The sequence below is a fragment of the Trichosurus vulpecula genome, chromosome 1, assembly GCF_011100635.1.
Source record: "Trichosurus vulpecula isolate mTriVul1 chromosome 1, mTriVul1.pri, whole genome shotgun sequence".
Lineage (NCBI taxonomy): Eukaryota > Metazoa > Chordata > Mammalia > Diprotodontia > Phalangeridae > Trichosurus > Trichosurus vulpecula.
The window spans coordinates 466,178,063-466,202,790 of record NC_050573.1 but is presented as its reverse complement, the minus strand read 5'-3'; the positions used below and the strand labels follow the sequence as shown (position 1 = coordinate 466,202,790).

Below are 24,728 nucleotides of genomic sequence, written 5' to 3'. Positions count from 1 at the left end.
GCTTAATAAATGCCCACTGATTTTAACTTAACTGTTAAAGGTAGGACTGGCATGAGATCTTGATGGCATTTATGGAATCGATATTTATATAACTCTAAAGTTTTCAGAGCTCATTACACCCATTATTTCATCCCTCCTAGGCTGAATTCCTCTGTAGCATTTTAGGTCAGGAAATCTCACCTATCCTTCCCCCAAATCCTTTTAAAATGTGGTCTTTCTAACTCTGAAGAGCCTGTCAAACAATGCATGACTTTCCTCAGCTATCCCAGACTAGAGGAGAGAGTGTACTCCCCAGCATTTCTGTTATTTCCATTCCAACCAACAGCTTCTACCTGTTGGTGAGAATCAGATCCAGAATATAGTTTTTCCTTTTTTGGAAATTATTAGTGGCTCTGTATGTGAGAGAGAGAGAGAGAGCACCAGCTGTGACAGATATCTAGATAAACAAAGGCCTTCCATCACTACAATGCTATTCCTTTGGGTCAGGCTTGGGATCTTTTTTCTGAACTCATTGTTTGTTTCCTTTTTCTGTCTAAGCCGTCTTTAGCATAACAAAATCACTTCTTCTCCCTTCATTAATCTCTACCATGCTTTCACAATCTGGCTCTTGGTTTGAACCTTTTTAATATACAATAGTATCTCTCCCTCTTTTTTCTATCTTTTTTTTTTAATATAAAGTAGACCTATCTAGTGCCATATTCCAGGCATAAAGTAAAATGAAACCTAACTTTCAATGGTAACTTTGGGGTGAAATTTGCCTAAGAGCTCTGATTCATTTTGCTTGTTGCCTATATTTTATACATTTCTTATATAGACTTTGAGGCTAAAAGGTTTACAACTAACATCTTCCTTGGATTTTGTATTCTGTGAATTGAATTCTAAACTGCCTTTCTGCTTTCTACCTTGTAACTACTCTCTATTCAGGTGACTTTAACTTTTTTTGAATCATGGACCCTTCTGAAAATCTGGTGAAATATACGCACCCCATTTCAGAATAATGTTTTAAAATGAGTAAAATAAAGTATGTAAGATAAATTACAAAGGAAACCAATTATATTGAAATAATATCAGTTTTTTTAAGTTTATGGATTCCAGATTAAGCACTATTGCTCTGTGGTATTTAGCTTAGTGGTAATACTATTCGGTCAGTAACTATCTATTAAGCACCTACTATGTGCCAGGCACTGTATTCAGCTGTGTGGATACAAATAAAGGTAAAAAACAGTCCTTACTCTCATGGAGCTCACAGTCTAATATGAACATTTATGTACAGTCAAGCTATATACAGAATAAATTTGAAATAATAAACAGAGGGTGGTAATTATGGTAATTAGGGTAGGATTTTTTTGCTGTTTTTCTCTTTTGGAATGTTAAGGCCATCGAGTGCCTTTAATGAGTCTTGCCTTTGTTTGAATGGGGCAGGTAAAGTGGGAACCTCTTGTCTTTTGTTTTGGAGTGTTTCTTAGCACTGAGGTAATCAAGTACCTTTGATGAGTCTCACATTTTGAATGTAATGGCCAGCAAAATGGGACTTTTTGCTGTTTTTTTGTTTGAATGCTTCTCAGCACTGAGGTAATCAAGTGTCCCAGGGCCCTGAGACAGGTATATAAGATCTGAGGTTGGCGTTTTTGTTTTGGGGGCACACTCATTGAAAAAGTGTTGGTGATAAGACTCTGGGTAGCCATTGAAGCAGCCCCCCAGATTTGAAAACCCAGATGTTGGTGCCTCTCTCTAGTAACTATGTATGTATTGTGATTTGGTCAGACAGATAAAAGCCTGTCTGTTGATCTGTTTGTAATTTCTGTTTGTATTTCCTCTGAAGTTCAGGGTGCTGGCTTTTCCCCCTGAACTAAGTGAATGATACACACACACACACACACACACACACACACACACACGTATATATGTATGTATATATATGTGTGTGTATGTGTATATATGTGTATATATATATATATGTGTGTGTGTGTGTGTGTGTTTAATTAAAGTAAGATTGTTAACTCCATAAAGTTGCTTTCCTTAGAAAAGCAGATCAAAGGACCTGTGCTAGCAACCCTTCTGTGTGCTCTTGTTGTTGGTCTTGTTGGTCTTTCACCTCCACAGCGGCGGCTAGCAACATTGTTGTTACAGGAGAGCACTAGGATAAAGGGGAATCAGCACAAATTTCCTATAGAAAGTGGGATTTGAAATGGAACTTGAAGGAAGCCAGGTAAACCAGGAGATGGAGATAAGGAGGGAGAGCATTCTAGGCATGAGGGAGAGCTAGTGAAAATGGCTGGAACAAGGAGATAGAGTGTCTTGTTCAAGGGGCCAGTACAAGACGGGGAGGAGCAGTGTAAGAAGACTGGAAATGGGAGGGAGGTTCTTCCTGAACAGCTTTGAAGGACAAACAGAAGGTTTTACATTTGATCCTGAAGATGATAAGGAGCCAATGGGATTTATTCAGTGGGGGATGGGAAGACACAGTCCAGTCTGTGCTTTAGGAAGATCACTTTGACAGCTAAGTAGAGGAAGGACTGGAGTGGGAGAGACTTGTGACAAGAGCAATGACAAAGCTATTGTATGTGAAGTGATAAGGGCGTGTACCTAGGTGGGGTCTGTGTCAGAGGAGAGAAGTAGACATATTTGAGAAATGTTATGAAGATAAAATCGAGAGTCCAAGGCAACAGATTGTATATGAAGGGACTAAAGAGAGGCGGGAATCAAAGATTATACCTAGATTGTGAATTATAATAAATAATTTGGAGTTTAGTGTGGACCTTTGATTTATGTATATAGTGAACTCTGAATGAGAATTTTCTTTGCCAATGCAGCAACTGCACCTGCTTGGCAACTTACTATGTTATAGAGTTGCCTTGAGAGCTCAGAGATTTGACCGGGATCCCACAGGTCTTCTTGACTTGAGGCTAGCTCTCTATCTGCTATGCCATGTTGCTGCTTATTATGGTTGAATAAAATGTAGCTTTGTTTCTAAGACCCCCAATCTCTGTAGCTCCGGTGCCCACCATGGTGCCCTGCATATAAGAAATGCTTAATATGTGCTTGTTAGATTAAACCAGTTTTATTTACCTACCTCCTGCTTAACACTCTAGCAAATTGTAAAATACTAGTGTAGTAGGACATAATTGCTGTTGCTGGTTGTCACTAGTGATAGGCAGCATAGTATATTGGATAGAGGCCTGATGTAGGTTCAAATCCCATCTCTGATACCCTCAACTAGCTATGTGATACCCTGGAGGAGTCATGTCACCGTGTAAATCTCCAGGAAATTTTCTAAGATCACAAATTGCAGAACAGTTGATGATCAGCATTAGTAGAGAGAGCTTCTTCATCCAGAATGTGTGTATGTATTCTGTACCAATGAAGTCATAAGTTTTGACTAAAAAAATAATAACTTTGGTAGTGGTTTTGAACCTATTAATCATAGGAGTAGATCTGGAACTAACCTTAGAAGTCTTCTAGTCCCTTATTTTGCAAATAAGAAAATGGAGGTCCAAAGAGATTGTGCCTTGCCCAATGTCACACAGGCATTAAATGGCAGAGCCAGATCTGAACTCAATGTGAGCAGATGACTCCAAGTTCCATGTTCCTCTCCTACCTTCTGCTCACTTTCTTATCATTAAGCTGATCCAGGAAGGCAGAGGGATGAGTATTGGCAGTGGTTACAGTATCGAATATGTGGTTAGTGTCATGATCCTACGTAATTAAGCTTTACATGGACAACAATGAGAAATATCCTGTCCCATAGTGGGCACTTAATAAATGCTTGTTGACTTGACAAAAATGTTTATTTTATTTTTGTGTTTTCATCAATATTGATACACACTGAGATATCAGAAGCCAAAATAAATACATGCTGAATGATGAAAGAAGCAATCATATATTAATATAGTCATGCTCACGAAACGTTTTTACCTCACAAAACAAGAATTTAAATTGTTCGCTGAGTTATCAGTATGGTTTCTTTGTATCAGTTATAAATTTGGCAGACCACCAAATGTTAATTTGCTTTTAGCTCATTGAGATTAAATGTAATTCCTTCTCTGAGAAGCCTGAAAATAAGCAAGCATGAAAGCATTTTCAGAGTAATCTGGAAGGAATTGACATTTAAGGAGTTAGTATTACAGCCGCATTTGAAGGCTATTAATGTCATAGATAAATTAACTACATTATTCCTTCTTTATCTTGCATTTTGAAAGGACTCCATCAGCTGGAGAAATGGCAGTCCAGGGTCGATTGAAACTGCTCTTATCCCAGCCCTGTTGTAATTGGAACTTGCTTTTGGAAACTCTCCTGCATGGTGATTGTCTGATACTAAAAATCTTGTTGAGGAGTGAGTTTAGTGTTGGTAAGTAAGTACTGGAAAAAAGCATCTGAGAAATACAGAGAAGGTGCCTAAGTGGAACTCCATTTAATTTTTTTTTTACCATTTGTATATTGATTGAGGAATGTACGCCATTACATGTATCAGGAGTGATCCAGTCAGCAGCAGGAGAAATATTGAATAGGAGGGAAAAGAGCTTTTTATTAACCTTGCTTGAAAAATTTTTTTTCAGGTAAGCTGAAATGCAGTAATGAGAATTTGGCTCCAAGATCAAATTACAAAAATTCCTAAACATATTTTCTCACCGAGAAGGCCATATAGTAATAATTTACATTCCATCAACTATAAGCTCTTTGGAAAGTGGGTCCACGTCCTTGTCATGCGCAGGCAATGCTTAGTAAAATGGCATAGCACTATTTAAAAACTAAGGAACATAGGATGTTCATGCTATATAACAAGAAAATAGATTACAGTTCACAGATCTAGAGCTAGATAGGATTTTAGAGGCCATCTAGTTCAGACTCCTCCTTTTACAGATGAGGAAACTGAGTCCAAGGTGACCTGACCAAGGTCACACACTTAATAAGAATTACATGTAGCTGTGGACCCAGATCCCCTGACCCCAGAGTCACTGTTCTTTCCACTATACTGCACAGGCCCCCTTAAGAAAAAATAATAATAATTTTGGATTAACAAGTAGGTCCATTTAGTCACTGTTTATACAAGGTACAAATTTCAAAGGGCAATATATAATTTAAATATCAATTACAAAAATTTGTCATCTACAAATATTTATGAAGGATTTATGGGGTACCCATGCGCCATCTGGTTTGCTGACTTTCAAAAAATTAAAGGTAAGTGTTTTCTGTTAACTATATCCCTGAGGTCACATTAGCCTTAAAAGTTTCTTATATTTGGCATCAAAGGAAAAAAAATTGTGCCAGCGTCCAAACTGCCTAACATGTACCTCTTGCTGCCTTCAGTATTTGTGCAGACCATGACTTTCTTTTTTTTCCTCATTGCCCTTGTAATGGCACCTTGCGTATAACACAGGACGAGATTAAAATTGTTGCCAAAATGTAGTATTGCAAAATGGAGAACAGCTCGCTATCAGCAGCCTTGATATGTGATAGCCTCTGCAGCTACATTTTGGACCTTTCCACACAGCCTGGTAAATTAGCGTGTCTGCCCAGATCAAGAGCCTAAAACAGATCATGAAAAAAAATCTAAAGAAAGGCAGATTACATGACTATTCCAAACTGACAATGGCTGTAAAAGTACTTAAGCCTAGGATCATTGACTAGAGAATCATAGAACTTAGAAGTGGAAAACACCTCAGAAGGCACCTAGTCTAACCTCTTCATTTTTCAGATGAGAAAAACAAAGCCCTGAGAAACGACTTGCCTCTGGTCACACAAATAGCAAGTGACAGAGCTGGGATTTGAACCCAGGTTTTCTGACTGCCAGCCCATGCCTCTTTACATTCTTTCAGTTCTAACTGTCATCTTTTGTTGCTGCTCATAATGATGCTGGTAGTGGTGATGATGATATCACCATTAGAAAGCTTTGATACCAAAGTGGTTTTTGCCCTGATTTATTTGGAGCTGTTAGTAGGAGCAGTAGAATTCACTTATGAGTGTCCTTACTATAGCTCCTTTCAACCACCTGTAACTACACAGGAAGTGTGGATTGAGGCTACTTACCCAACCAAAGTGACCAGCAAGAAGCTACAAGGCCTTCTTCAGAAAGGCATTCCATGTAGCATATGTTCTGGAGCTGCTCCCCAATCCCTGGGTCTCCTATCAGGGTTTGACGCCTTTTTCAGTTTTGACCACCCCAACAATCAATGAAGTAACTATATATGAGACACCATGATAAGGGCTGTGAGTACAAGTACTAAGAATGAAACAGTCCCTACTTGCGATGAACTTACCTTCTAATGGGGGAAGACAAGTGTAAAAAATATATGCAGCATAAGTATAAAGTGAATGAATACAAATATATACAAAAGAATTTTATATGAGGTAGTTTGGGAGGGAGGGCACTCGCAGTTGTGGGGTGGGGTAAGTGAGGAAAGTTTTCATGATGAAGATTATGCTGATCTGTATGTTAAAGGAAAAAGGGACTTTCTGAGTCAGAAAGAAGAGAGTACAGGAGATAGTGTATGGCTTGTGAGGAACTGAGGGATAATTGGCATGGCTACACAGACCCCATCAGCCTTCCTAGCTAATGCAATCTCTCTCCAAGTGGAGGATGCTAGAGATTAACCTCCGATTTGCTTGAGAGGCATTCAAAAAGGCTCTTTCCCCTCCATTTGACTCTGGAAGAGTTCATAGGAATACAGGAGTTGAAATGCAGGCTTGATTTTGCAGCCAGCACAGCATATATGCCAGTCATGCTACATCTAGACATGAACTTGGTTGGGCTGGTGCTATATAGGAACTGAGCCAAGTTTTGAGCCTATTCCCACAGAAATAATGGCTATGGAGAAGGAAAAGCACACCCTGGGCCTATCGGGGAAAAATACTTGTTCTCGCTATATTTTTGAAGTAAATATTCCTTTTTAAAAGTCACTCAGTGTTAAGATGTCAAATGGAACGGGGGTGCGATTTACTAGCCCCCAAATATGGCAATAAGGGCATAAATAGTATATCTTAGAATCTGGGGTGGGGGAGGCGTGATATAACCTGCCTACCTCTGATGAGAAGTAGAGGAGTCATGTGAATAACTCTGACTTTCTACTACCAAAAATTTCCCTGTCCATTCCTGAATCAGATTGACTTGAGAGATTCACTGTCTGCCTTTCGTGTATCTGTGAAAGTGTTGAACCAGTAACTTCATTTGTAGGGATGAGAGACTTGGACCATATAGTGCCTTATAGATCCTGGAGGCAGAGCCAAGATGGTGGAGAAAAGGCAGCGACTCGCCTGAGCTCTCCCCCAAACCCTTCTGAACACCTTTAAATAATTCCATAAAACAATTGCTGGAGTGGTAGAAACCTCAAAAGGACAGGTTGAAATAATTTTCTAGCCAACAACAACTTAGAAGGTTGGCAGGAAAGGTCCGTGTCACTGGGGTGAGGGTGGAGCGCAGTCCAGGGCAGGCTGCACCAGCAGAGACTGGACCCCAGCAAACCAGGAGCAGGCCTTGGGAGCCACTGAATCAGCCATGGCAGGGGCTGCTTCCAGGGCTCTTAGCCCACAGACAGTAATGGGGTTGAACAGCTGATCAGGAGGAGATTACAGGGGTCTCTTTGCTGGCACTGGAGGCAGGACTCTGTTGCTTTGCCATGCTCAGATCTGGGTCACAGTCCTCGGTGGTAGTCCATGGTAAGGAGGAGCAGTAGCACACCAGAGCTTGAGGGCTGCAATGGAGCAGGGACCCTCCTCATGGTTCCAGGGCAGGGGTTGTTCACAGACCAGTACACAGGCCAGGAGAGTAGTAAACACCTTTCCTTAGATCATACCGCCTGGGGAAAACTGAAAACTTACAGGTCCCTAGAAGTATCTCTGAAAATAGCTGCAAAAAAACCCCTGAAGCTTGGGATGGTGTGTCTTCCAAACTAGAAGCAGAGTCCTACTTTTAAAAAGTCAAGAAATAGACTGGAAAAATGAGCAAACAACGGAAAAAAAAATTCTGGCCATAGAAAGTTAATATGGTGACAAGGAAGATCAAAACACACACACAGAAGAAGATAACAAAGTCAAAGTTCTTATATCCAAAGCCTCCAAGAAAAATATGAATTGGCCTCAGGCCATGAAAGGGCTCAAAAAGGATTTTGAAAATCAAGTAAGAGTTGTAGAGGAAAAATTGGGAAGTGGGGTGTGGAGCCAAGATGGTGTCTGGAAAGCAGGGACTCGCTTAAGTTCTCCCCCAAATCCCTCCAAACACCTATAAAAATGGCTCTGAACAAATTGTAGAGCTGTGGAACCCATAAAATAGCAGAGGGAAACAAATCTCCAGCCCAGGACAGCCCGGATGGTGGCTAGGAAGGGTCTATCACACAGTGCTAGGAACAGAACACAGCCCAGCGTGGGCCACACCAGGACAGACCAGGCACTGAGGAGATCAGGTGGAGCAGGCCATAGGGCCATGAATCACTGAGCTGTAGCAGTTACCAGACTTCTCAACCCACAAATGCCAAAGACAATGGAGCAGGTTAGTGGGAAAACGGCTGGATAGGGAGAGAGAAGTGTGGTCTGGAGGTAAAGAGGTGGCCATGGCAGTGACAGCAGCAGGAATCTCCTGTGGCTGCCTCCAGAGCCTCATCGGAGGCTGATTCCAGGCCCAGGCTCACACGGTGGGAGGAATCAAGCGGGAGTACAGGGAGCACTTTGGTGGTGCAGAGGCAGGGTTCTCTTGCTTTGCCCTGCTTGGATATTGGTTGCGGTCCTGTTTGGCGATTCTTGGGTGGGAAGGAGCGCTGCTGTGGCAAAGCTTGCAGTGAGGGTGGTGTAGAAGTAGCTCTGAAAACAGTAGCACAGCCCCTAAAGCTTAGGACAAAGTACTCTCTACTTCACAAGCAGTCATACCCTGACAAAAAGCTCAAGGGTCAAGTAGTTGAACATGACGAGGCTGCAAAAAAGGACTCAGACTTAGATGCAGACTATCGAATCTTTTTTGGTGTTGAAGAAGATCAAAACATACAGCCAGAAGAAGTCAACAAAGTCAAAGAGCCTACATCCAAGAAAAATATAAATTGGTCTCAGGCCGTGGAAGAGCTCAAAAAGGATTTGGAAAAACAAGTAAGAGAAGTAGAGGAAAAATTGTGAAGAGAAATGAGAGAGATGCAAGAAAATCATGAAAAACAAGTCAATGCCTTGCTAAAGGAGACCCAAAAATACTGAAGAAAATAACACCTTAAAAATAGACTAACCCAAATGTCAAAAGAGCTCCAAAAAGCCAGTGAGGAGAAGAATGCCTTGAAAGACAGAATTAGCCAAATGGAAAAGGAGGTCCAAAAGACTACTGAAGAAAATACCACCTTAAATTTTAGATTGGAGCAAATAGAAGTTAGTGACTTTATGAGAAATCAAGAAATTATAAAACAGAACCAAAGGAATGAAAAAATGGAAGATGATGTGAAGTATTTCATTAGTAAAACCACTGACCTGGAGAATACATCCAGGAGAGATAATTTAAAAATTATTGGACTACCTGAAAGCCATGATCAAAAAAAGAGTCTAGACATCATCTTTCAAAAAATTATCAAGGAAAACTGCCCTGAGATTCTAGAATCAGAGGGTAAAATAGAAACTGAAAGCACCAACTGATCACCTACTGAAAGAGATCCCAAAATGAAAACTCCCAGGAATATTATAGCCAAATTTCAGAGCTCCCAGTTCAAGGAGAAAATATTACAAATAGCCAGAAAGAAACAATTCAGTTATTATGGAACCTCAGTCAGGATAATACAAGATTTATTAGCTTCTACAGTAAAGGATCTCAGGGCTTAGAATATGATATTCCAGAGGGCAAAGGAGCTAGGATTACAACCAAGAATCACCTACCCAGCAAAACTCAGTATAATCCTTGAGGGGAAAAAATGGATATTCAATGAGAAACTTTCAAGCATTTCTGATGAAAAGACCAGAGCTAAATAGAAAATTTGACTTTCAAATACAAGACTCAAGAGAAGTATAAAAAGGTAAACAGGAAAGAGAAATCATAGGGGACTTAATAAGGTTATATTGTTTACATTCCTACATGGGACTCTTTTCTGGTGACAAGGAATTGGAAATTGAGGTGATGCCCATCAACTGGGGAATGTCTGAACAAATTGATATGTGATTGTGATAGAATGGTATTGTGCTATAAGAAATGATGAGCAGGATGCTCTCATAAAACCTGGAAAGACTTACAGAAGCTGATGCAAAGTGAAATGTACTGTGTACAAAGTAACAGCAATATTGTAAGATGATTAGCTGTGAATGACTTAGCTACTTTCAGCAAAGCAATGATCCAAGATAACTCTGAAGGACTTGTGATGAAAAATGCTGTCCATCCCCAGAGAAAGAACTGATGGTGTCTAAATAAAAATTGAAGCATTTTAAACTTTATTTTTCATAAGTTTTTTTGTCTATGTTTTCTTTTGAAACATGACTAATATGGAAATGTGTTTTGCATGACTACACATGTATAATCTATATCAAATTGCTTGCCTTTTCAATGAGGGGAGTGGAGAGAAAGGAAGGGAAAAAATTTGGAACTCAAAGTTTTAAAAATGAATATTAAAAATTGTTTTTGCATGCAATTGAGGAAAAAAAATTAAACAAAAAAGAAAATGCCTTATAATGATGATGTTGGAGGGCTTTTAGGGGATTAGTGTGGCAGATTGGCAATGTTATTAAGCTCTGTATTTATCCATGTTTCTTCACTTACATACTATAGAATAAAATTGAATCTGGGTCAGTAGTGGCTAAATATTTTCATTTAATTCTTCTGTCTTAAAATCATCATTCTGGAACATGCAGGAAAAACTAAGTATGGTTCAATTGGGTTTTCCTTTGGTAATCATCATAATTTTAGCATCTGCATGCATTAAAATAATTATGTACAACTTTTATTAATGTCTCCCTCATCAGAAATGAGCATTCCTTACTTGTACATATCATAGCATTTTTTGTATGTCTTAAAATGTACTTAGCACATTTTATTTTGCATTATATTCATCTCTCTACCCCAAGGTGGGTTATTTATATTATATTACTGTTATATCCATATCACTCCTACCACATTGTATAGGTGTTCAAGGAGGACTAGCACCTCTAATGTGAGGGCTTGCCAAGCCCCTTTCAGAGCTGCTCATCTACCTAGCATTATACTCTCATCTGTGACTCCAAAAAGCTGTAATGTACAAAGCGGCCATGCCTCAGTAAACCTTCTTGGCAGATGGGCTAAACCAATTTGAGGGTAACCAAGGGGCTTCAGATCTATCAGTGAGTTGGGAGGGTGTCTACCCCAAGGATGTGAAGACTTCCTATGTTGGAGTGGGTGGATGAGAACAATTTATCTATGATGGCAACAGGTGCTGCGGAGTACTTAGAGCTTTATCAGATATCCAAGAAGCCAAGGTCATCCACTGCATCCTGGGCCATTGCCAGTCATCTTGACTTTTGTCTTGTTACTAGAATATGATGACTCTGGAAGAGAATGAGGCTGAGGACTTTGTGGATTCTTCCTCACTTCCTCCACTTGTGGACCTTCCTCAGTTCATGTGAGAGTCAACACATCACCCTGTGATGTCATTGCTCCTCTTTGTAAAAGAAGGACAAACAACAACCAGAATATAAGCTCCTTCATGACACGGATCAAACCTTATTAATGTTAGGGAGGTTGAGTATTACAGAACTCTAATTTTGGACTTGGGAAACTTGGGTTCAAATCCTAGGTCTTCTTGTTACTAACTGTAACTTTTGACCCTCAGTTTCCTTATCTACAAAATGGGGATACCAGTCCTTACCCTGCAGGTTTTACAGAGTTGTCAGGAAAGTGCTTGGTAAAACTTAGAGTGCTTTGCAATTGTCAGTTATTATTAAAAATGTGAGCTTTGTGTCTTTCAGCACCTAAACCAGTGCCTTATATAGAGTAAACATTTAATAGATGTCTTGAACTGGAATAATACAAATATCCTGCCATCATAGAACATCTTTTCTTGAAGCACCTCAGGACAATGTCATGTATTTTAACTAGTTCTTAGACCTATGAGTTGGGGGCAGGTATTGTTATTCTGTTTTGCAAATGCAAAAATTGAGGCATAAAGTGATTGGATGAATTGCCCTTGATTTTTTAAGTGTGGCATTTTAAGGGGGGGGAAGGTCGTTATTTTTTGAAATGCCATTACTTCAGATGGGATTTTTGATGAAACATGAGTGTTTATGGAGACATTAATAGATTGGGTCTTTGAAATACAGACATATTCAGTTTCTTGGATTGTCTGAATAATTGTCTTTATTTTATTTTATATAAAAGAAAAGCTAGGGTCTTTTAAACTTAGAATTTTACCTATAAATGTTTTATGCCAGTTTGAGAAACACCTACTTCGTCTAAGAATTGGAGTCAGATGTAAACTCACCATCAGTCCTCTGAACAGCACGAAGTCAGCCTTATTTGGCCCTGGACACAGCAATCACTTGTAATAGAGCTAAATTTGCAATTTGCGCCCTATCCTTTTGACTCTCCAGGCATGTGTACACACTTCCCATGGAAAGCCATACTGAAGGAATTTCTTACTGAAAAAAGCTTTAACACTGTTGCATCCACATCGGGAACTATAGACTTCATGGTTATTGAAGAGTGCAGTATGGGATCAGTAGATATAGGTGAAGTAGCTACCAAATATATAATTAGGATAACGTGTATGAAATTGAAGTAGGTAATTATTAAGGTGACTCTTTCTAACTCTGAATTCACTTTGAATCTGTGAATTGGCAAATATTACCTTCTGGTTCTGGTGTCTAGAGTTTGGCTATTTCCAAAAAGAACCGTGTGACTGCAGTCCAGCATAGCTGTCACTAGTTGGCAGTGGTGCTGTGTTACTAGGCACAGCCTTGAAATTTCGCTCTTTCCAAGAAAACTTAATCACTGTAACTGCTTTTACTCAACTTAATGGCCTGTCTTAAGCTTTTATCTGTCAGTGCCATCACTGTTAGCTTGTCACCTAGCCTCCAAACCTGATGTCATCTTTGACTCCTCTCTCCCTTTCCCAACATCCAGTCAGTTGCTACATCCTGTCAATTCTACCACCAAAATTACATCTTCATTCTTTTTGCCACAGCCTCAGTTCAGGCCCTTATTACTTCTCCTCTGGACTATTGAAATCATCTTCTAATTGCTATTCCTTGCCTCCAGCCTGTCCCCTCTCAAATCCATCCAGATTAATATAACTAAATTGCAATTCTGATTCTGTCAATCCCTCATCAAACGTCTTCAATCACTCCTCATTTTTTGAGTGAAGTCCAAACTCCTTAGTTGGGCATTTAAGGTCTTCTAAAATTTGGCTCCAAGCTATCTCTCCAAATTTATATTCCACTGCTCTCTATACAATCTAAACTCCAGTTAAATGAGCGTATTTGTCTTTCCTTGTATAGACTTTCTGCTTTGTTGATTCCCTGTGCCTACAATGTTCTTTCTCCCTAGTTTCTCTTTTCTGATTCCTGCTAGTTCAACTATCACCTTCTTCATGAAACTTTCTCTGCCCCAAAAGGAAGTAATCTCTACCTATGATGAAGCACTTTTTACTTTTCTGTATCTATCTCTTTGGGTCAGCTAGCCGATGCAGTGGATAGAATGCCAGGCTTGGAGTCAGGAAGACTCATTTTCCTGTATTTATCTGGCCTCTTACACCTAGTATGTGACCCTGGGCAACTCACTTAACCCTGTTTGCCTCAGTTCTTCATCTGTAAAATGAACTGGAGAAGGAAATGTCAAACCACTTTGCCAAGAGAACCCCAAAATGGGGTCATGACAAGCTGGACATGACTGAAAAACAGCTGAACAACAACTCTCTCTCTCTCTCTCTCTCTCTCTCTCTCTCTCTCTCTCTCTCTCTCTCTCAACAAGCCCCAGGAGCTCAGTTGCTCTCCCCCACAGATAAGTTTTTCTACTCCCACAGGGAGCTAGCAAGGCATCCCTCCTAGGGCTTTAATCACTTTAGGCAAAAATCTCTCAGAGGGTCACTGTCTAGTCTATTGCGGGTAATTCTATCAATGAAAGGGCTCAAGCTTCACAGGCAACCTGAATCTGATGTTCATCCTTCATCCAGGCAGCCTATCTATGCACATAGACATATTCATGCATATTAATGCCTCCTTTTACACCAGCAAATTAGAAGACAGGAGATTTTTCCCAATAGAGCAAAAATGGCCTGCGTCTTTAAGTACTGTCAAGCAGTAAGAAAGGAAGAACACAAGCCCTCCTTGAAAGCGACTATTCCTATAATTTCTCTTCCTCATGTTCAGCTTGGCCCCTTTCTTAAATCACTCATATTCTTTATCTCCTGGTCCTGAAGCTTTGTGAGTAGGGTACCAGTGCTATATCCAATTATTTGTGTGTACATATATACACACATACATCATAGCTCTTCTTCCAGAGGCTAAGCTTTGTTGGGGGCAGGGACCATATCTTATGCCTTTTTGGATTTTCTGTAGCACCTACTCTAGTGTCTTACACATAATACACACTTAATGTATATTTACTGAATTGAATTAAACAATTATCCATAAACATTAATATTACAGAATACGAAGAACAAAAAAGAGGATATATAGTTTTCTTTTAAAATGTGTATTAAATTTAACATGGCAATAACACAATTGCCTTGTCTATCCTTTTGAATTTATATTTTGGGTGTGTCCTTTTAAAATAATTTTGTTGATGATCTTTTCTTTCTTATATCTATTAGTACCCTCTAAACCTCCCCCTTCCCATGGAAGCCCTTCCTTATAACAAGTAAGTATGGTCAAGCAAAAATAATGTCACACATGGGCTATGTCTGAAAATTCATGTTTTATTCTGTGCCTTCAGTCTACCAATTTTTGGCCAAGGGGCTATGCTTTTGCCAAGGATGGCATGATTCACCATCAGTTTTCTGAAATAAATTCCATTGTTAGAAGAATTTTTAAAAATAATTTTTAAAAAGTGCTTTTAAGAGAACCAGCCTCTCATTTTTATCCCAAGAAATGAATCTTTTTTAAAATTATGCATATTACTAAAATGATTTTGTATGCATGACTAATGGAAGAATTTTTAATATCTGACTTAGATTTTTCACTTATGTGTTTGCTTTTACTACTTTAATGAAAATGGATATTGAAAATCAATTGTTTCTGCTTTTTTCTTATAATAATAATAACAGTAAAAAATATTTTTAAAAAATGCTTCTAAGTCATCTTTCTATCATTGTGCCACTTAAGTGCCTCATTATTCCTAAGCACAAACTGACCATGTCATTCCACTATAATCAAGAAGCTTCTATAGCTTCCCATGTAAACTCTGGAAATTCTCATTCTAGCTCCTACTTCCACTTAAGTTAGGTCCTCAGAGTTAGCCTATATATCCCCTTTTCAGAATCCTAGGGGAACTCCTGAGGGATCATAGGTGATTCCCTAATGCCATTTGTTCAAACCCCTACAAGTTTGCTGCCCCCACAAGATTATCAGTTAAGACTGATTTAGCCAGTCGGCCTTAAGAAGCTTTTAGAAAGAGATACTTTCCAAGGTAAAGTAAGAAGGGTTAGTATAAAACATCCCCTCCAAAGTCTGTGATACATTTTCTCACATGCATTTGAAATCTAGAGGAAAGTGGACTCAAGTGTAGTGAGCACATATGGCAGAGAGGTAAATCAGTTCCTTGTTGCTGGAAGTCTTTTTCTCCCATTCATAGGGTTCATGGTTAATTTACATCCATCTGTCCTTGGCTACCAAGGCAGATCCCACTCTTAGCTGATCCAGATATAAGTCTAGGGCACTGAAGGGAAGATGTGAGGTCCAACTTTGTCTACATCCTTCAAAGCTTGCGGGGTCTTCTGGTCAAATTAGAGGATGAAGAAAAACCTAGCTAAGGCTAAAGCATCAACTTTACCTCCCAAGAGGTTCCTGCTCAAGAGTTCAGCTAGAATGCCATGCTTGCTCCAGTTCCTGAAATAATTTGTAGATAATACTTGGGGCATAGCCAAGTTTCTTCAGCCTATCCAAACATAATTCTTGCAAACTTCATTCCAGTTTGAAGACCTTTTAAGCACTTAGTCTAAGACCTATGAGTGAGGGATTAAATAAGATGTTCCCAGTTAAAGTATGAAGGCTAAAATAGGGCAGGGATAGTTTTGACTCCACTTTTCAATTTCAGTGACTATTTTTGACATTTAATGCCCCTTTATAATTTGGTTTCTGGCTATCTTTCCAGGTTGATTACAGATTTACTCCCACTCATGTCATTTTCACGCCACCCAAGGTGGCCTATTGGCTGCTCTCCACATGCTATATTACATCTCCCCCTCCCACCACCAGGCCTTTGCATAGTCTGCCCCCCGCATCTCAGATGACCTTCCTCTTCACCCCCACCTCATAATACCCCTATCTCCCTTCAAGGCCTAGCTCAAATGTCACTTCTTTCAAGAAATCTTTCCTAATCCCCCTATTTGTAAGTGCCCAACACACTGGGAATAATTTCATATTCTTCCACATACTCCAATAGATTCACGATCTCATTGTTTTGGGAGTTTGCTCAGCAATACAAATCTCAACCTATCCATACTTGCTCTTGTCGTATGGTCTTTGTTCATGGCTTTCCATAACTTTGCTTCAGAAGGTTTGCATAATGTGCTGTCAATCTCCCCTGCTTTCTCCTAACATCCAGAGATCACCACTGGAGCACTCTGGCTGTCTGCCTGTCATCCCTCACTTTCAACTAACAACCCAACCCTCTCTTCTTCCTATTATACATTTCCTCGATGACATCTTTTACTTCTCTTCTTCTTTTACGTTCCTCACTGATTTTATGTCAAATCCTGCTCATACTCACCGTGTACTTCTCTCTGTTGCCCTCCGTTGTATTCCCTGTCTTACTGCTATACTCTTAGGATATTAGTACAGAGTCACTAAAGGAACTATGCAATTTCCCAAGGCAATCCAGTCTGCTGTCCTCCTCTTGTTCAGCTCTTGTTTCAACTTGCCTATCTCTACTGTTTGTATTTTGTATACATCTTGTATTTCTTTAGCTGTGAACTTGTTTCATCTCCCCAGTAGAGTGTAAACTCCTTGAGGGCAGGGGCTAAATTGTCTTCGTTTTGTATTTGTATTCCTAGCACCTAGTATATAGAGGGCACTTAATAAATGTTTGTCAGTTGATCAACTGATTGAGAGGCGCACATGATTCTGAGGATCAAAAACAAAGTACCATCCTATCCTTGTACAAATGCACATATCACCCATAAAACTGCCTATAGGTTCATAGGATCATGGTATTGTGGATTTAGACTTGGAAAGGACTTCAGAAGCCATCTAGTCCAACCCCTTCATTTTACAGAGGAAAGTGAGGGTTGGGGGGTGATGTGATTTTCCCAGTATCACACAGTTAGTGAGTGGCAGAGATGGAGTTTAAACCCGGATTCTATGGTTCCCAAACTTCAAGAAATACATACTGGAGGTGTGTGTGGGTGGAGGGGGTTGTCAGCTGAAATGACTCTTAAGATGTAGGAACACCATAGGTGGAGAGATTGGGAAATGTAGTCCCATTCAATCAGAAAATGTGATCCAAGTTTATAAAAATCCCAACTGGTACTGATAAGATGCACATCAGATTTTAGAATTCTAGAATAAAGGCATTTCCCATGAAGCCTGAAAGAAATGGATGATAAATTTAAGGAACTCACTATACCAAGAGGTAACATCAGGACACTGGTTGAAGATATTTAGAAATAGTTTCTAATTATAGATATGGATAAATCTGTAAAGAGTCGTTAAGGGAAGGACAGAGAGATAGACAGAGAGACAACATTCATAATTTTTGAAGAGAGTCATTATGGGAAACTATTTTTTTTCACACACACACAGGTTCTTGGTATCTCTGTCAGAGACTAAATACTGAGTCAGGTGAAAAATTGGTCTGAGCAAGTCTTGTGCTTCTTATGTTTTTAAACAAATGCAATTCTGATTAATTTTCATATGATCCAATACGATGTCATTGAAAAGAACTTTATCATATTCATTGGTATTATATTAATATGTTATTATCATTACTTCCAAGAAGGTACCTTATCAAGATATGAAGAACAAGTACCTCATGTGGGACAGATGCCTAACCAACAACCTAGCTTGACAGAAGCAGTCTTCAAGTTGCTGTCCTATTGCAGTCTTTCTCCTCAGTCACTTGGAAGGGTCTTTGTCAACTACATGGAACTAGAACAGTTATGGGATTTTTTATATGGTATTCCAGGTAAGAGAAAATTCATTGGTCATAAAAAGAAGTATTTTTAAAATTCTTAACACAGGCCTCTTGGAAGACATTTTTAAACAGTCCATTTATATCATTTTATTGAATTAGTTTATGAGAGCTTAACACATTTTCATCCATATAAAGGCACCTGTTAGGAATATTTGTCACCTGTCAAATCTATTTTAGTAGCTAAAAGAAATTATTTGACACAGCTTCTGAAATTACAGGAAAATGTTTTATCATAACATTCTTCCCAAATTTTAAAATATTTACAAGGGGTCATATTTCTCTATTGAGCATTCATTTATATTACTATTTGTCATCTCTTAAAATAGTTTAGGGAAGGCCTTATTAATATATAATGAAACTTTGCAATCCTTGGGTGTATTTTGAGTTACAAGACCATTGCTCAAATGCAAAACATCAGGCACTTATTGATGAGCATCTTGCCTAAGTATCCAGGAGACAAAAGTCTCTTCTTCTCCCTCCCTATGATTTTTCTACCTAGAGCTAGCTGGAGAGTGTTAAAGGCAGGTGGAAGCTCCTGAATCCCAGCTGCAGATGGATGAGTCCAGTTTCAGGTTCAAATGTAGACTCTCACACCACGTGTTCACTCTTTTCATTCTAGGTTAAAAGCCTACGTCTTTAACATTGTGGCAGGGAGAGCTTTAGGGGTGTGAGGGAGGAAGGTGGGGAGATAGCTGACTCCCAGAGGAGAAGGATATAGTTCAATGTGCTTGTCTTAAGTGTGTTGCACTATTAATCATTTACAGGAGGACTAGGTTCTTAAAGCTGTTGATCTGTAAATGTCTTCCAGCCCCCATCCCCACAAGTAGTATGTAGACAACTTTATGTATTTGCCTTTAACCTGATTCTATCCACTTTAGTAATGGGTATTACTTTAGCAATCAATACACATTCTAGATTTAGGTTGTGTCTCCTGGTTCCCATGCATTTCCCCCATCTTTTGCCTTTCACACAAAGTATGAAAGTTTTCTATTTTTATTTTTCTGAAAAGGGGCAGATCAGAAGCCTATTGAGTTAGTGATGTAGCCTTTGTAGTACTTAAAAGCAGCTTTGAAAATGACCCAGCTGTTTTGAGGTGCTTCCAGGGAAGCAAGAACAGAGCTGCACCACGTGGTTATAAAAATACAGTGACACCCGCTTTTTCATAATGATAGCTAGCGATTATATAGTGCTTTAAGGTTTGCAAAGCACTTCACAGATATTATCTCATTTTTTTTCTCATAACAACCCTGGGAGGTAGGTGTTATTCTTACGCTCATTTTACAGATGAGGAAACTGAGGCAGACAGAGGGTGACTTGCCCAGGTTCACACAGCCAGGTCGTTCCCTAGGCTGGATTTGAATTCAGGTCTTCCTGACTGCAGGCCCAGCATTCTATCCATTTGCAATACGCTGTTAAGCTTTTAGGCCGGTTTCTGCCTTTAGCCCAAACTGTACTGAAAATAACCCAAACAGTAATGGAAATCAGGAACTAGGAAGTGAAAGCAAAACTGCTACTTGAAACTCCTATCTTGTATTTTTTCATCCTTTTTTTTTGTATAAGAAAACTACTATAATGAAACAATATACTCAAATTTCTGGGATGTAGCCAAAGTTGTCTTCAGGGAGAAAATCATATCTTTACATATATATATATATATATATATATGTATATATATATACAAAATATAAAAAGATAGTATTCATGAACTCAATATATATTTAAACAACTAGAAAACTAACAAAAAACTAAAATGAACACAAATAGGAGATATTTGAAAATTAAAGGAGAAATAAATACATCAGAAAGAAAATAAAGTTAAAAGTTATTTTTCCTAAAAGACTAACAAAATTCAAAAACCCTTGCCTAATCTGATTAAAAAGAGAGCAGAGGACAGCTAGGTGGCTCAGTGAATAGAGCACTGAGGAGGACCTGAGTTCAAATTTGGCCTCAGACACTTGACACACTTACTAGCTGTGTGACCTTGGGCAAGTCACTTAACCCCAATTGCCCTAGACTTCCCCCCTGCAAAACAAACAAACAAAAAAAGAAAGAGCAGAAAATCAAATTAATAAAATAGCAAATGAGCAGCATGAAATCTAAACAAAAACAGAATAAAAGTAATAACCAGAAAATATTATGCACAACCATATATTAACAAAACTGAGAACACAAAATAGAGGAATGCATTTAAAAAAATACCCAAAATATCAGAAGATTAGATAGAGGCTTTTAAATAACCCAGTCTCAGAAAAGGAAATATATTTAGATGTTAAAGAGCCATCAAAGTGAGAAAGAAAGTCATCTCTGGCTCTGAGGAATTCGTAGGAGAATTCAATCAAAATGTTATGGAAAATAAGTACCCATACTTCAAAAAAATGTTCCAAAAGAGTGTGCGAGACGTCAACCAGAATCCTTTAAATGAGTTTTCATCCTTTTCTTGAGCTGTCTTTCCACCATCCTCCAGCCAAGCTCCGACTAGTTTCTTGAAGTAGATAGAATGTATTTTTCATGGTGCCAGACCACTGAATAGAACGGTTGAGGGGAAGGGATATAGAGGTGTGACTCTCCCAACCACTTAAAAATCCCTTCTCTAGGACTTCATTCCATGAGCCATAATTCCATTGGTTTGTGTGCCACCAATTGGATTGTAAACCCTGTGCAATTTAGGAGATGGGTTTGAGAATTGTTGTGGCAGAGAAATACATCGTATGTAGCATCTATTAACTGAACTAGGTTGGTCCTTAGAAAACACTAAGAGAGTTCACTACTTGACTTGCACTGGTGATCAGTTTCTGCTTAATCACACCCACCAGAGCTTATGTTTCACTGGCATGAAATGGGAGCACCTGGGTCAGTTTGTAGTCCAGTGGCATAGCCCCAGAAACTCTGGTATAATTTTAGTGGAGTTTAAAATGTCCTTTTACATCACCAACCTGGGAATCTGCAGCAAGTTACTGCTCTTTAGTCTAGGATCCCTCATGGTGTTTCCTTTAAATTTAGGATGTGTCTTGGAAGGACTATGCTTCTTCTGTTTTAGCCATTCCTTTTGGAATCCTATGAAATGTATTCCTTGGACTCAGTTAATCAGTTAAGTTGTCATAATAACCCTAATAAGATGATTAAGTTTCTTAATTAACAGCAAAATACAGCTTTCTTAAGAAAACTGTGCTTAAATTGGCAGTAGGTTTAAGACAAACTCAGCTGAGACAATTCTTCTGTTTCAATATTTGCATACTGCAGTTGATACATATAAAATATTTATTTCAGTAAATTAATTCATGTGTCCACATAAAATGGAAATAAATTATTTTGAACTTCACTGGCGTTCTGCTTTTTACCTTTATATGATACAAAGAACCCCAGGATTTAGAAGTAGAAAAGGCTTAGAATAATCCAGTTGTTTCATAGATAAGGAAATTGAGGCAGGCCTGGGGCAAGGCACTGGTAGAGACTAAGCAAGGAATTGCATATTCTTTGTGCATTAGTGTTCAGTGGAGCCTTTGAGTCTTCATAGTAACTGGTGCAACTTATTACAAAATGAACACCCATATGACATGAAAAGATGAATTTTGGGATGCTTTAAAACATACGTATTTATAAAACATAATATTAAAACATTCTCTCTTATACTCCTACTTTTATTTTCTCTACCCAGAAAAATTACGTGGCTTACATATGATCACCCATATTTCGTAGTAGATAGCAGTAGAACAAAGGTCTCTTGCCTTCCATGTTGAATATTCTTTATTTTTTACCGTGAGATAATTTTTAAATTTTTAAATTAAGAACATTGCTTCTTTTACATTCCATAATAGAATAGACTTCTTGAAATTACTATTATAAACTTAACAGATACCACCAGAAGATGAGTGAAAATGTAAGAGAGAGAGAGAGAGAGAGAGAGAGGTAAAATGGTCATGTATTCTGATATGGTCAGAGTTTGCCACAGTATTTCAATGATTGTTCTTTACCACAGCTTCAGGTAGCTCTTGTTTTGCTCTAGGAGGAATTTGTAGTCAATAGATAGAAGACACCCCTTTGCCCTGTGATTAAACATGAGACTGCATCAGATGGTTGTAGACCAGGATATATGAGAGCAACCATATGAAACAGAAATGGTGGCCAAGAAGGGAGGAAAAGCAGGTAACCTGACATAGAAGAAGGGCAAAGTGGTAAAGTAGAACCACCCTAAAAGTCCAGGCAATATAAACCTGGAGGAGAGCAGTTGGGTTGAGTGAGGGTAATAACAGAGCTGAGCACTGTGAAAGTTAGAAGTCAGCATCTAGGCCTAGAGATCCATGGGGTACATAGGAGAAGGCTGCGTAGGATGGCCTGGCTGGAGCTGTAGCAGGAGCCAACTCCAAGGCAATATCATTGCTTGCCTGCCTCCTTGAGATTGGAAGAAAATAAACTCAAGAGGCAGGTGGCATTGGATCCAAAGTTTTACCACCAAACATGTGAGTCTGAAAGGATGTTTGTTCTCTGCTGTGGTGGGGAAGCAGAGAAATTAGAAGAGGATTTGAGTATCACTCCTCTGGAGGCATCGGAGAGACTACCTATTTTGTGTCTAGGTACAAAGACCTTACAATTCTGTCTTAATTAAATGCTTTCTTGTTTTTGGCTTTGTGTGCCTTTTGTTTAAAAAAAAAGCATAGACTCAGAGTCAATAAATATTTATTAAGGGCTTACTATGTGCCAGGTACTGTCCTGAGTGTGGGAGATACAAAGAAAGGCATAAGAGTGCCTACCATCAAGGAGCTCACAATCTAATGAGGAAAGTCAACACTTACAAAGGAGCTGAAAAGGAGTGAGTCTTGTATTGGCAGGGGCTCAGGCTATGGTCTAAACACTTGATGACCCCAAATAGTGTGTAACCTGGGAAGCTGTAGAGTCCCAGACATATGTTGGAACCCATAGGAGCCTTAACTTCAATACTTCAAAGACGTCATTTTATCTTTCTGACATTCCCTCTCCTTAAATGGATCATAGCCACTTGGTGTCTTAGTGTAGTCCATTTAATGAGTTACTCTGTGTTATATATTATATTTGAATCGTTGTTATTTGTTCACACACACACACACACACACACACATTCTTCTTTTTCCTTTCAATATGTTCTTATTACCAGAATCATAATTGTTGAAAAATTATTTTGAATCAATGTGCATTTTTATGTTATTTTGGATAGGAAATTATATCAATGCACTGAGGTACATAAAGTGCCCTGCAACTAAAATTTTGTCCTGTCTTAAAAACATATCTAGAATGACATAACTCCATATGCCACATGAATTGTCAATGAAACTATTCTTTGAGTGTGCTGTGTACTCATGCCACTTGCCTCAGACTTTTTTAAAAAGAATTACTAAATATTTGAAGAAACATCTGAGAAATAATATGGTTTTAAATGTTTACAAGGTGCTCACTTTCTGCAGTATAACTCACCTCAATTAACCAGATCTTTTCGCCTTAAGTAAAGACTTTTCTCTGAACTTGTCTTTTAAGAGAAGAAGGCCAGTCACATGCAAGTCAGTGATAGAGGACTAACCTTGGAGTCAGGAAGAACAGGGTTCAAATCAACATATATGCCACATTCTGGACAAATCACTTAATCTCTCGGCACAACTTAAGGCAACTCCCTAAGACTATAAGTTACAGAGAAGTTGCTGATCTAGATCCTAAGTTCCTCACACAAGAACACAAGTTAAAATTAAAGAGATTTGACAGAATTACAGAATTTCTAAATTAGAAGAGGCTTTTAGAGGCCATCTAGTCCAACACCTATCCCTAGTAGACTATCCTCCATGACACACCCAACAAGGCATCTGGTCTTTGCTCAAATACCTCCAATAAGGGGAAGATAGCTCAAATTGTTAGGAAATATTTCTTCCTGCCTCTTTGCAACTTTCACCCATTGCCTCTAGTTTTGCCCTCTGGGGCCAAAGGGACAAACCTAATCTCTCACAAAACAGACTTTCAAATACTTCAGTCAAAAGCTTTTATTCCCCCTTTGCCCACATGTGGATTCATGTTGAGCTTGCTGTCCATTAAAACCTTCAGATTTTTTTTTCAATTGAGGAAGAGAAACCCTGCTTCCCTCATCTTCTCCTTGTGAAGTTGATTTCTTGAATTTAAATGTGACAACATTTATCCCTATTAAAATCCATTTTATTAGATGCAGCCCAATTGCTTGGGTTGCCATGATTTTTTTGGATCCTGACTCTGCCACTGAGTTAACTATTCCTCTAAGATTTGTATCCCCTCCAAAAAAAATTCCAGAGTACATTTTGAGATGAGTATGTATTCAGCCCAGTCTCTTATACTTTTAAATAAACATATCCTCTACCATGACAAATGTCACACTATTGGCAAATTTGGTAAATAATTATTTTAACCAAGGCATCAGTAGTTTGAAAAGTGTCATTTTTGTATGTATTAGATATCTATTAAAAAGCCAGTGTAT

At 38.8% G+C, this 24,728-nt stretch overlaps 1 protein-coding gene across 1 annotated transcript in view; it reads left to right on the top strand.

Annotated features, from left to right (window-relative positions):
* The window catches only part of KIAA0825 (KIAA0825 ortholog), a 502,236-nt gene that overhangs the window by 171,114 nt on the left and 306,394 nt on the right, over window positions 1–24,728 (top strand). The window contains exons 12-13 of the mRNA XM_036750217.1: window positions 4,200–4,348; window positions 18,071–18,256. Of these exons, the coding sequence (XP_036606112.1) occupies window positions 4,200–4,348; window positions 18,071–18,256 (335 nt within the window). The remainder of the gene's footprint in view (window positions 1–4,199; window positions 4,349–18,070; window positions 18,257–24,728) is intronic.